At 40.7% G+C, this 13,692-nt stretch overlaps 1 protein-coding gene across 9 annotated transcripts in view; it reads right to left on the bottom strand.

Annotated features, from left to right (window-relative positions):
- The window catches only part of BABAM2 (BRISC and BRCA1 A complex member 2), a 400,157-nt gene that overhangs the window by 273,876 nt on the left and 112,589 nt on the right, over positions 1–13,692 (bottom strand). For all 9 annotated transcript variants that reach the window (XR_010405476.1, XM_064572014.1, XM_064572016.1 and 6 more), the window contains one exon: positions 5,568–5,762. Coding sequence is in view for 8 of the 9 variants with exons in the window: in XM_064572014.1 (XP_064428084.1) it covers positions 5,568–5,762 (195 nt within the window). In the remaining variant the exon portion in view is untranslated. The remainder of the gene's footprint in view (positions 1–5,567; positions 5,763–13,692) is intronic.

Below are 13,692 nucleotides of genomic sequence, written 5' to 3'. Positions count from 1 at the left end.
TCAGGTCATGATCCCAGGGTCTTGGGATTGAGCCCCACATCCATGGGGCTCTCTGTTTAGCAAGGAGCCTGCTTCTCCCTCTCCCTCAGCCTGCTGCTCCCCCTGCTTGTGCTCTCTCTCCCCCCGTCAAATAAATAAATAAAATCTTTTAAAAAAAAAGTTTGCAAATCAACCATGTAAAGACCTGAGTGTAATTTCTTTTAAAAATCTCCACAACATTTTTACGTTCTACAGGTCTTCCAGGATCTTTCTGTTTCTCCACAGTTTCTCAAAGATATCTCTGAGAGCACATGTGCCAATTTCTTAAGTACCCGTTTTGAAACAGTCTCCCCTAGAGCCTCCAGATGGAGCACAGCTTTGCCGACACCTTGATTTTAGCCCAAGGAGACCCATTTCAGACTTCCGACCTCCAGAACTATAACAATAATAAATTTGTGTAGTTTTAAGCCACCAAGTTCGTGGTAATTTTTTACAGCAGCAAAAGGAAACTCATACAGTCCTGGATTCGAAAAGTCTTGGCTCAAAACTCAAAATCAAGTTCCTTGTTTTCTGCCGGCGTCCTGTGTTTATTGTCCAAATTCTTGGTCTAGTTATGGATTCCATTAGCACACTGTCCTTTAATGCATTCCTGAACCAGTCTGCCAAGCTTGAATGTGTTTCATCCCTCAAGACACCTTTATATTCTGCTCCTTGACCAGTAACTAACTCATATGCCTATCTTTTTACTTCTGTAGTCTCAGCTCCCACTTCTACTAGGGCCCTCCCTAGGCCTGCTCTGCTGGAAGCTTAACCTCTAACCTGCCTTGCTATGGGATTCTCAGTTTCTTCACTTCCCCTGAATCCATACCCATTGCCCTAATGCTTACAAATTATTCAGTAGTAAATCAAAATAAACCGGGGTAAGTATAGCAGTAGTAGGCTTTTTAAGTGAAGAATGAAAACACTATAAACTGTCTAGCTGCTTTAAATGATTTTAAACTTCAACATCTAGATGGACTGTAAGTCAAGTATTAGCTGAGCCAATGAATATAAGGTTGACCTTTGAACAACACAGGTTTGAACGGCACGGGTCCACTTATAAAGAGATTTTTTTCAATAAATACAGTACAGGACTATTACTGTATTTTCTCTTCCTTAAGATTTTCTAAAATAACATTTTCTTTTCTCTAGCTACTTTATTGGAGGAAAACAGTATATAATATATATAACATACAAAATATGTGTTAATCAACCTTTTATGTTAGCAGTGAGGCTTCCGGTCAGCAAGAGGCTATTAGTAGTTAAGTTCTGGGGAAGTCCAAAGTTATACATGGATTTTTGACTGCACGACAGGGGTGGAAGGGGGGAGATGGTGCCCCTAACCCCGTGTTGTTCAAGGGTCCACTGCAATTTAAAAACTTTTTAGTTCGGAAAAGGTGCCATAAAACTGGATATAATTAAAATCAGCCTTAATATTCAAAGGGCGAATTGGGTGGGAAGGAAAACCCTAAAAACCAAAGACCAATTAGTTTGACAGTGATTCCCATTTTCAAATGAGTCTATCAGCACTAAAGACAACAGAGGTTCACCAAGAAGTCATGCCAAATTAACCTAACATCTGTTTTTGAGAGGAGAACTAAGATGATTATTTAATAAGACAAATGCTAGGAGGAGAGGATAAACTAAGTTCAACAAAGTCTTCCTTACAATCCATGCGAACAGATTCAAGATGCAAAATCATCAATAGTTTAAAGCCTTAACCTCTGCACTGTTGGTGGAAACTGAAAACGGTGCAGCCATTATGGAAAACAGTAAAGAGGTTTTTCAAAACTGAAAAATAGCATTGGCAATATGAACCAGCAATCCCACTCTTGGGGATATAATCAAAAGAATTCAAAGCAGAATCTTGCAGATTTATTAGCACACCCTTATACAGTGCAGCATTATTCACAATAGCCAAGAGGCGGAAGCAACTCAAATGTCCATCAACGTGTAAATGGGTAAACAAAATGTGTATATACTTACAATGGAATACTATGCAATCTTAAAAAAGGAATGAAATTTATCACATACTACAACCTGCATGAACCTCAAAGGCATCATGCTAAATGAAATAAGCCAGTCACAAAAGGACAAATGCTGCATGATCCCATTTACTGCAAGAATCTAAAAGACTCAAAATGACAGAAACAGAAAGTAGAAAGGTAGTTGCCAAGAGCTAGAAGGAAGGGAAACTGGTACTTAACGGGCACAGAGTTTCAAATCTGCAAGATGAAAAAGTTCTAGAGATGTATTGCACAACAATGTGAAGATACTCAACACTATTGAACTGTATACTTAGAAATGGTGAAGGTGGTAAATTAACTTTATGTGTCTTTACCACAATAAACAAAATAGTTTAAAAAAAAAACTTGAAAAAAAAAACTTGAACTGAACAAACAAGATGATTTGTAACAATAAATTTTAAACCTACTGATTCAAAGGCATTAATCATGTATAAGACCTTGGGAAACATGTCCTTTAAGAAAAGGCTAAAGAATAAAAGGGAAGGAGGCATATTCAACTTAAGGAAGACTAAGTGAAACCTAAAAGAGTTAAGACAGAGAAGGAAATCGAAAAGTTATTCTATGGTTAACTAGACTCAGGTTTATTCATTCATTCATTCAACAATGTTTATAGAAAATAAACAATGTGGCAGGCACTGTTCTAGGTGTTTCTGATACAACAGTGAACAGAGCAGAGATACCTGCCTTCCTGAAATTTTACATTCCAGTGGGGAGAGGCACACAAACAATAAACAATAAATGAGTGTGGTGGGCTGCTTCTAAGTGGCTCCCAATGGTCCCTGGTATTCACCCTCTCAATATAATTCCTCCCCTGCATATGGACTGGACTTAACAAACAGAACACAGTAAATGTGATGAGATATCACTTCCAAGATTTGATCATAAAGACTATGACGTCTATCTCACACACTCTCTCTCCTGCTTGCTTGCTCTGGTGAAGCCAGCTGTCATCTTATGAGCTGCCCTCTGGAGAGGCCCTGTGAAGAGCCAAGAAGCTGAGGGCAGCCCCAGCCAACAGCCAGAAGCCAGGACTGAACTAAGACCCTCAATCCAAAGGCCCACAAGGACCTAAATGGTACCAACAATCACATGAATGAACTTAGAATGGATCCATCTGCAGTTAAGCCTTGAGGAGACTACAGCCCTGGCCACTACCTTGAGTTCAGCTTATCAGAGCCCCAGAAGCAGAGGGTCTGTCTATACAGATTCCTGACAAACAAAAACTATGATAATAAATGTTGTTTTAAGTCATTAAATTCTGAAATGGTTATTTTATGCAGCACTATATTATACAACATGCTAATTATATGTATGTTAAAAAGAGATGCAAATAAATGTAGAGCAGAGTAAAGGTGGGGGGGTGCGAGATTCGATTTTTAAAAAGGGGTGTTACAGGGGCGCCTGGGTGGCTCAGTCATTAAGCGTCTGCCTTCGGCTCAGGTCATGATTTCAGGGTCCTGCTCTGCGGAAGCCTGCTTCTCCCTCTCCCACTCCCCCTGCTTGTGTTCCCTCTCTCGTTGTGTCTCTCTCTGTCAAATAAATAAAAAAAAATCTTTAATAAAAAAAAAAAAGGAGGTGTTACATAGGGTGCCTGGGTGGCTCAGTCGGTTAAGCATCTGCCTTCTTTGGCTTAGGTCATGATCTCATGGTCCTGGGATCGGGCCCCAGGTGGGGCTCCATGCTCAGCGGGGAGTCTGCTTCTCCCCCTTCCTCTGCTCTTCCCACCTCCACCCCACACTGCTCGTGTTCTCTCTCAAATAAATAAATAAAATCTTTTAAAAAGGGGGGGTGTTACAAAGACTTGCATGTGAATGTTTGTAGTAGCATTATTCATAAGAGTCAAAAAGTGGAAACAACCCAAATGTCCATCAATAGGTAAATGGAGAAACAAAATGTGGTATGTCTATACAATGGAATCATTCAGCCACAAAAAGAAAGCAAGCAGAGACACATGCTATGCCGTGGAAGAAGTGCAAACATATTATGCTAAGTGAAAGAAGCCAGCCACAAAAGAACACCATTGTATGAAGAAAACCTATACAGAGAAAAAGTAGTTTAGTAGTTCCCAACTACTTTGTCTTGGGATAGGGGTAGGAAGAGGATTAACCATAAATGGGCATGAGCGATCTTATCGGGGTGATGGAACCATTCTCAAACTGGATTGTGGTGGTGGCTGCTCAACTTGGCAAATGTATTAAAAATCATTGAATGGGACACTTAAAACAGGTGAATTTGGGACACCTGGGTGGCTCAGTTGGTTAAGCGGCTGCCTTCAGCCCGGGTCATGATCCCAGGGTCCAGGGATCGAGTCCCACATCGGGCTCCTTGCCCAGCGGGGAGCCTGCTTCTCTCTCTCTCTCTCTCCCTCTGCTTGTGCTCTCTCTGTCAAATAAATAAAATCTTGGAAAAAAAAAAAAAACAGGTGAATTTACAGTACGTAAATTATACCTCAAAAAAGTTGCTTAAAAAAATTGGGGGTGTGGGGGCACCTAGGTGGCTCAGTCGGTTAAGCAACTGACTCTTGATCTCAGCTGAGGTCTTGATTTTAGGGTCGTGAGTTCAAGCCCCATCCCGGGAGCCAGCATGGAGTCTACTTAAAAAAAAAAAAAAATGGGGGTGTTAACACAGGCATCACAGAGAATATAACATATGAGTAAAACCTAAAAAGGAAGGGTGTCAGCCATGAGAATATCTAGGGGAAATATGCCAGACAAGGGGACGCTACACAGAGACCCTAGGGCAGGAGCACACCTGTGTGTCTGCACACAGCGAGGGTGCTAGTACGGTGGAACTGGAAACTTTTAGACAGGAAAGTAAGAGACGAAGTGAGAGAAGCAGTGATGCGTGGAGGGTGGTGGTGATGGGAAGCACGTAGGGCGTTTCTGCGCCACTGGAGGGACTCTGGCTTTAGCACGTGAGAAACAGAGAGTATGTTTGAGTTCTGGGAAGAGGAGAGACACGATCCAACTTGAGTTTGTAAGATCCTACAAAGTCAAAAAATTACAAAAAGAGATTATAAAAGGCTCCAGACCAGCTAGCTACCTCCAGAGTTACTGACCTCTCTTGTCTGACTGGGAGAGAGAGACGTTCTACACCGAAAAGGAAGGGGCTCTCGTCAGTGTCTCAAATATGTGGCCTATGTGACCGGCCTCAGAACCTCCAAGGGACCCTTATTATACAGGCAGGTCCCGAGGTTTCACCCCGACTCGTGAACATCTGGGGATGAGGACAGAAGACTCCAAATTTTACAAACTTCCCCAGGTGATCATTTTGAGGAACATGATGAACCAGATGAACGTTTAAGTCCCTTCTGCTTCTAAGTGGCTCCCAATGGTCCCTGGTATTCACCCTCTCATATAATTCCTCCCCGAGGAATTACACAGAAATTTCGAGAAAGTACACAGGCACCTGAAACCATGTTTACCTAAGGAAATGGCTGGGAATGACTACAAATGAACATCAGAATTGATTACTTTATTACAAAGGAAGTGCCTTTTTTTCCCATCCTCAAAAACACCTTACCCAGTTGTTCTTCTTCCCGGCGTAAATTTCCATGTTCTCTCCGTACTGAGGCTCTTCCAGCAGCGTCTGGTACTCAAACAGGAGGCGGGAGCTCTCCCGGAGGCGGCCGCACTGGAACTGGTGGTACTGTTGCACGAGCTCCTTCACCACAAGCAACAGACATTCAGGGTTTGAAGGGTTCCAGGAGGCAAGGTTCTGCGGAGCCAAACATAAAAGGCCAGTGAAAAAGGAATTTTCATACAAATCCAGTATCACATGAGCACAGCAACATAGAGGGAAAGAGTTATGAAAATCTAAGAGGAACAGATCACTCTTAATTAGCAATTAACACAGAACTGAAGTTAGAAGCATCTTTTGAGCTTGGTGACTTTGCCGGCCTTCTACAAATCCTGGCAGAAAGTCAAGGCGGAATTCCATCATGAGGAGACAGAAACGTAAAGTGTAGAGCAGGGCAGTGATAAAACGAGAAACCTAAATATCCTAGAAGACCATCATTTTAGCCCTAGAAGACTTAATTTCCTTCTTATTCTTTTATAATTTTAATTTTTTTCCATCTGCACATAAATCCAGCATTATATGCTAATATCATTCAACCCAGATCCCCACACCATCTGCATCTGTAATACCAGATATTAATAAATGCTCTGTAAACACCAGAGCCCCACAGAAATATAAGCGCACCGGTGATGGTTTGGCCTAGAAATGATAGGAATGGAGTAGAGAAGAGGGAAAATAAATCAGGAAATGCAAGGTCCAGAGAGAGGAAGGAAATGGCCATGACAGCTTATGAGCAAGAAAGGAGCTGGGAACGGGAGAAAATCTGGTCAACAGACAGTCATTGTGAAGCTCACATTCATTCATTCAACAATAGCTATCAAATGCCTATTATTAAGCATCAGCCACCATTCTAGGCAGTAAAGAAAACAAGCCAAGCCCTTGCTCTCCAAGAACTTACATTTTAGTGGGCCAAAATAAACAACAAACAATGAAATAGATCAGTAGATGGTAATAAATGCTACTGAGCACCATACAGCACGCATCCCAGAAGCCTAGGGAAGGGAGTGTGATTCAAGGAGAAAGAGGTGATCAGCTGTGTGAAATGGTGTTAACAAGGTGAGTTAAGGAAGCCTGAAAGCTGGCCACTGGGCCCAGTGACACACCCATGAATAGCATCCTCAGCAGGTGCTCTTTGGTAATGTAAAACGGAACTGTCAAGCATTGAAGAAAGGATACGTAGAAAGTGCACATAGCTAAGACAGACAATTCAAACTGGCAACTAGTGGGGAGTGTGGGGTCCAAGGGAAAGTTCTGCTCAGATGTTTGTCCTCTGCTGGAATGTCCATGTAGCGAAGGGGGTGGGGAATAAGGTGAGGGTGGGGAATAAAGTGGGGGTAGGAGGCAGAATAGCAGGAGGAAAGAAAGCAAATAGGTAGACAGGGATGGGATCTCCAAGAGGGCTGGCCTTAGAAATGAGCACAGAGAGTCCACCCATAGAAACGGGAGGAAAAGCCAAGTAAATGAGTGTTAAGTGCAGGCAGGTTGTTCCATGAGGTGAAAGGAGCATGTGGTCCAGAGAGCTTCTCTTTTCTCCTAGAAACAGGAAGGAAGGTCATCAAACGGGAGTCAGGAAGAAGGAAAGGATATTGTAAGTTGGAGAAGAAAGTATGAAATAGTCACTTAGAAGAGACATTTAGTAGACTAAATGGACTGGAGAAATGTAGGAAGAATTCCAGATAGCACTAAAAGCCCTACTGAGGTTAGAGGGATGGTTTTTAAGTGAGACCAATTAGCATAAATTTCATTGCCTGGGTGCAAATGTGAAGTGAGAGGAATTTGGATTTAACAAAGCTTGGGACTTTGCCAGAAAAGCACAACAGAAAGAGAGGCAAAGATCTTAGAGGGTTTGCAAAAGAATGATTACAATTATGAACCGTGGACGTTAAGCCAGGAAAAAGACAAGCAAGTTTGTAAGGGAGGTGAGAATTCGTGAAAGGGTGGCAGAACCAATGGTCCTGAGTTTGGTGGATCATTAGGTATTATTACATGGGGAAAGGCTTACTAATAGGAAAAATACATAACCTTGAACCAGGGCTGCTGCAAATTCAAGGACCGTGAATAGAATAGGAATGACAAAGGTAAAAAAAAAAAAGAATGACAAAGGTAATAAAAGCCTGGTAGGCTAATGCTCATTAGGGTGAGGTTTGCTCCTCCAATTAGGTCAATCAGTAGGTGTCCGGCAGTAACAGGGCCAGTGCTATTGGCTGAATAAAAAGACTAATAGGTTTGATAACTAACAGAAAACATAGTAACAGATAACTACTAAAAAGAATGAATTGGAGAGATGGGAGGTGTGGTCAGAGAACAGGACGGTTACAACCGAGGGAGCAGAGGTGGTCTGTAACTGGGACTGACAAGGTGTGGAGTACCACCAAGAGCGTGCCTGGCTGGGAAGAATCATCTATATGCATATTAAATCATTTACGTAGAGAATTTTAGGGAAAAGGGAATGACAATTTCCGTGGTAGCAGCACTGAAGAGCAAGGAGAACACCTACACACCTCTAGGCACAATGGTATAAAGGGTGTGAGAGAGAAATCAGCTCCAATTTACTGGAGAACACGGAGGGAAAGGCGGAACCTCCAGGCAGAAGATCAGACTCCAGAGTAATGGTTACCAGTCTTTGCAACGGAATCACCTAGACAGCTTTAAAAATACTGATACTTGGGCCCTACCCTCCACCTCCTGATTTTGGTTCAATTGGGTTAACCTGAGATCCCTCTCCGAGGTCTTGGGTATTGGGGTGTTTGTTTTAAATTCAAGCTCCCAGGTGATTCGAATGCAAAGCAAAGGTTGAGAACCATGGACTTGGAGGAAAAGGGATTACAGAAAAGGTTGCGGATACAGCATATCTGTGGATACAGGACTCTACTGATAAGAGTTGACAGTGTTAATACCCAAAACACCCAATCTCTAGAAAGCTGGAAATTTAGCATCAATAAAGGAGAACACATGTTACACTACCAATGTTCAACAGGTGATAATTATACAGCTTGCCAAATGCTATACAAATTCTAAGAACTTTTCATATATTCAAGTTAATCCATATCGCATCCTTATACACTATATTACTATACTTTATAGATGAGGCAAAAAGTAGTTCAATATCTTGTTCAGAGCTATTAAGCAATCAAGTTGAGTTTCAAACTTAAGCAATTTGGCTCCAAGTCCCTGCTTAAGCACTACACCAAAGGTTCTTACACATTTTGGTCTTGGATACCTTTTACACTCTTTTAAAAAAAAGTACTGAGAACACCAAAGAGCTTCTGTGTAGATGAATTATAGGGATTAAATTTACTATATAAAAAATGAAAACCCAGAGATTTTTAAAATATTTATTAATTCATTTTAAAATAACAAACCTACTACATATTAACATAGAAATATTTTTAATGGAATCACTAGGATTTCCAAAAGAAACAGAGCATGGCATTGTTTTACATTCTTGCAAATCTCTTTAATGTCTGGCTTAATAAAAGAGCTGAATTCTCATATCTGCTTTTACGTTTAGTGTTGCAATATGTTGTTTTGGCTGAAGGATATGAAAAAAAAATCCAGCCTCACTCAAATATGTACTTTAAAAAGAGAGGAGTATTTTAATAGCCTTGTCAAATAATTCTAGATATATTCTTCTTAGATACTATACCAAAACTCAACAAGTGGAAGTTTCTTAAAGGTTAGCTGCAGGGGCACCTGGCTGGCTCAGCCATTGAGCATCTGCCTTTGGCTCAGGTCATGATCCCAGGGTCCTGGGATCGAGCCCCGCATCGGGCTCCCTGCTCTGCGGAGAAGCCTGCTTCCCCCTCTCCTACTCCCCCTACTTGTGTTCCTTCTCTCACTGTGTCAAATAAATAAATAAAATCTTCAAAAAAAATTTTTTAAAAATAAAGGTTAGCTGCAATGTGGAATCTGAAACTGTATTAATAAGCATTTCATACTCTTACATTAAATTCCATTCATCTATCTTGCACTTTAAATATATCTTCTACTCAATGCATGATTTTGTACCATCATGCATTTGGTCATTTAGAAAATACTGATTCACAGAGTTATGCAGATCTTCCAAATATTGACACATTTCATTTATAGTACCACATAATCACATTCATTAATATCATAACTAATAATCTCACCAGAAAAGTCTTCTATCAAAAGAAAACAAACAAAAGGTTTTAAAAAATGCATCCTTTAAAAGGACAGCAATTACTCTGATCTACTAAGTAGTTTGATTTACAGGCACCAAATGACAATGGGGAAATCATGAAATAGGTCTTAAGGGATGTTCAAATAAAGATTTGATGAACAGAGGAAAAAAGTAAGCTCTTGAGCATAGTATAGTGAATGAAAGACAGCCCTAGCTATGAACTGATTTGATAAGAAGAGTACAAAAGTCCTCACTGGCAAACCTCTTGACCTCAAGATTCTGAAAATTCCTTTTGAGCTACTCAAGACCACAAAGTATCAGTAGGATATAACGACAAGGGGCGCCTGAATGGCTCAGTCTTTTGAGCGTCTGCCTTCAGCTCAGGTCATGATCCCAGGGTCCTGGGATCAAGCTCCATGTCGGGCTCCCTGCTCAGAGGGGGGAGTCTGCTTCTCTCACTCCCTCTGCCCCTCCCCCTGCTTGGTCTCTCTTGATTTCTCTCTCTGAAATAAATAAAATCTTTTAAAAAAAAGATATAAAACACAGTACAGAACTTAAAATGATCATTATGTAACTTGCTTTGCATTTCCTTCAGAGATCATCATTAAACATTAATAGGAAAAATATACAATCTTTCATTTCTTCATCAAGTAGTTGAGTCCCTGTTCTAGGACAAAAAGAAAAAAGTTTAGTTGCCTCAACTTGTACTTTTTTTTTTTTTTAAGATTTTATTTATTTATTTGAGAGAGAGAGAGAATGAGAGAGAGCACATGAGAGGGGGGAGGGTCAGAGGGAGAAGCAGACTCCCTGCCGAGCAGGGAGCCCCATGCGGGACTCGATCCCGGGACTCCAGGATCATGACCTGAGCCGAAGGCAGTCGCTTAACCAACTGAGCCACCCAGGCGCCCAACTTGTACTTTTTCAATTCTACATTTCTCTTCTCTTTAGCTGTTTGGCAAGTTACCAGCCTATATCCCTCAATAAAACTATATATATATATATATGCTGGCAAACATCTCTTACCCAATTTGAATTCATTTCAAGTAATTCAACCTAATTGTTAAATATGTAAAGATATGCCAACAAGTCCCTTCCCATTAAAATACAATCTCTCAGTACATGGGAATACATTTGACCTCTTTGGCCATTCAGTGCACACTTCACTGGGAAAAGACTTAGCCAAAAAGCATCCCCAACAGGGGTACAGACAGGCTCAACAAAATAAAAATCCCCCCACTATTGCTACATGACCACTTTCACTTACGTAATTTGTGGTTTGAGCCACTTTGTTTAGAAGGGGAGAATAAAGAAGATATTACAAGATTATGATCACATCCTAAGACTAGGACATATTTTTAAAATGGTCTAACAAGGCAGATGTTGGAGCTCTCCACTCTCCTGGGTAGAGACAATGTCCAAAGTTTCTTCAGGGAAGTGTGCAAGCCAGGACAGAGTGGGAACCGGTGTGTGTGTGTGTGTGTGTGTGTGTGTGTAGCTCAAGGTATAAATTAAGAAGCCTCTTTAGAAAAAAAGAGAAAAATAAGTATTTCCCCCATATTACTAATATGTGTATATATATATATACACACACACACACTATATATATATATATATACATATATATATATACACACACACACACACACACACATATATTATTCTATATATACTATACTAAGTTCTATTCTACTTATTTTTTGGTCATGCATGAAAGAAGAAATCTGAAATGAGGATGGCCACAAAGAGTAAGTACAGGACACATACTACCAAAGAAAAGAGAATAGAAAAGAGATTTCATTGGGCGCGTGGGTGGCTCAGTTGGTTAAGCGTCTGCCTTCGGCTCAGGTCATGATCTCAGGGTTCTGGGATTGACCCCGCGGAGGGCTCCCTGCTCAGCGGGGAGCCTGCTTCTCCCTCTGCCTGCCACTCCCCCTGCTCGTGTGCTCTCCCTCCCTCCCCCTCTCTGACAAATAAATAAATAAAATCTTTAAAAAAAGAGAGATTTCAAAAATGAGGACTGAAACACACATTAGAAGCAAGTGATAAAACCCAATAAAAGTGACTAAACAAAAGCAGAAGAGTTAACTACTGCCATGAAACTTTCCTCACCCTCCCTAAACACTGATGAAGCAGTTCAGGGAGGTGTCACATCAGTGCATTCTAAAGACTGGTTAACTAGAGTGGGTGAAGAGCTCTGTTGATATTCAAGTGCGGATAAGTGACAGTATAGACTATAAATCTGCCAACCCTCTCTTCAGTTCACTGAAGTGTCAGTCTCTAGCCAAACGACTGGCACCTGCCTCTCTACAGCCAGGACGCATCTCACACCCAGCATTAATTCAGGACCCCCACATTGGCTCCGCTGCCGAGGCTGCCTGCTCCTGGGACCCTCACCCTCCCCACATTTCTCTCTCATCAACATGCTCCACCACATATGTATACTCCCAAATCAATGGCCCCACAACCTTGAACATGCCCAACCAATCCTCAGCTCCTTGTCAGCTTCCGTATGTCAGAAACATAGCGAGGGATACTGTTTTCAGAAGCCTATCTCACCCCCAATTCACAGCTCACGTGCAGAAAACATGGCTTCTGAGCCATACTGAGGCAAATGTAGACACACACAAGGACATCAATCCAGGAGAGAATCGGGAAACAATGTACTAAGTTCATATCTTTGGGGAAATAAAGGAGGAAAATAAGCAAATTAGCAAATGAGCCCTGGGACCCATCACTGCCTAATAATGGAAGGAAAAGAAATCTAAGGGGAAAAAATTTTCTTTAACAAAATCAAATCTTGTAATAAAATTTTCCATTAATAAAAGGAATTATTTGACACTTTATACCACAAAATTTTGCACTGTCTGGCATTCAGATAAAATAGAAATCAAAATGGATTAACAATATGTGAAAAGCATGCAACCTTACTAATAATCAAAGAAATGTAATTTCTCTGGTTTCTTCTTTTTCGTAAACTAACTTTTTGTGGAAGAAATAATATATACGTGGTAAAAGAAACAGCGTTTTTCCAATAGTATAAAAGAGCATCAAGAACAAAAGTCTCCCTCACAACTTATATTAGATCTCCCATTCCCCAAGAAGACTACTCTTATCCCCCAGAAAGAGCCACACTGGGACTGTGTAAGGTGCCAACGTCTGACCCTTCTTGGGTATTCCTAAATCACCTCTAGCTTTGCTCACTCTGCACCTTCTCCCCCACTCTTTGAAGCTACATACCCTGGCTCCCATGGTTCGACTAGCCTCCCTTGAACCGGGTGTTAATTTGAACTCAGTAGCCTGACTTTTACTCCAAGATGGGGCCTGGGCCCCACAAATTGTCTCTTGCTCTCATGGGACTCATGATCTGGCCAGCTCCTCACTTTTTAAGCAAATAGCTAATGCTGGGAAGGATGCAATTTAATGGACACTTTTAAGAGTGAAAATTGAAAGAGTGAAAATTGATACAAGCAGTTTATATATTTTTTCCAAGAATCACAAAAATATTCATTCTCAAAACCTCTTAGAAGTCCTATTTGAGAATCTAAGAAAAAAGCAAAAATAAGGGGGGAAAAAAGCACCATAGACAAAAAATGTACAGTCATTCAAAATATCATGAAATTGCAAATAACCTAAATGCCCAATAATAAGAAATAGTTAAAAAACGGTTATAGTCACTCAAAGGAATAATAAGCAGCCAGTATGTTTACAAATACTGGGCAATAGCATAGAAAATACTATTAAATACTGGCAAAATATTATATGAAGACAAATATAAAACTGCATACACATCATGACCTTAACTTTGAGTATCCCCATCCCTTCCTAAGTTCCTAAACCAAAAAACATATATACATTAAAAAACTACTAGAAGAAATGTTAACAACTGATTTCTATAGTTGGGAGCTATTTAGCAGCATTCTCTTT

This window comes from Mirounga angustirostris, unplaced genomic scaffold (genome assembly GCF_029215605.1).
Source record: "Mirounga angustirostris isolate CCGP_5_RB_7025 unplaced genomic scaffold, mMirAng1.0.hap1 SCAF_10, whole genome shotgun sequence".
In the NCBI taxonomy this organism is placed as follows: Eukaryota; Metazoa; Chordata; class Mammalia; order Carnivora; family Phocidae; genus Mirounga; species Mirounga angustirostris.
The sequence above is the reverse complement of the archived record's forward strand: the minus strand, read 5'-3'. Positions and strand labels throughout refer to the sequence as shown.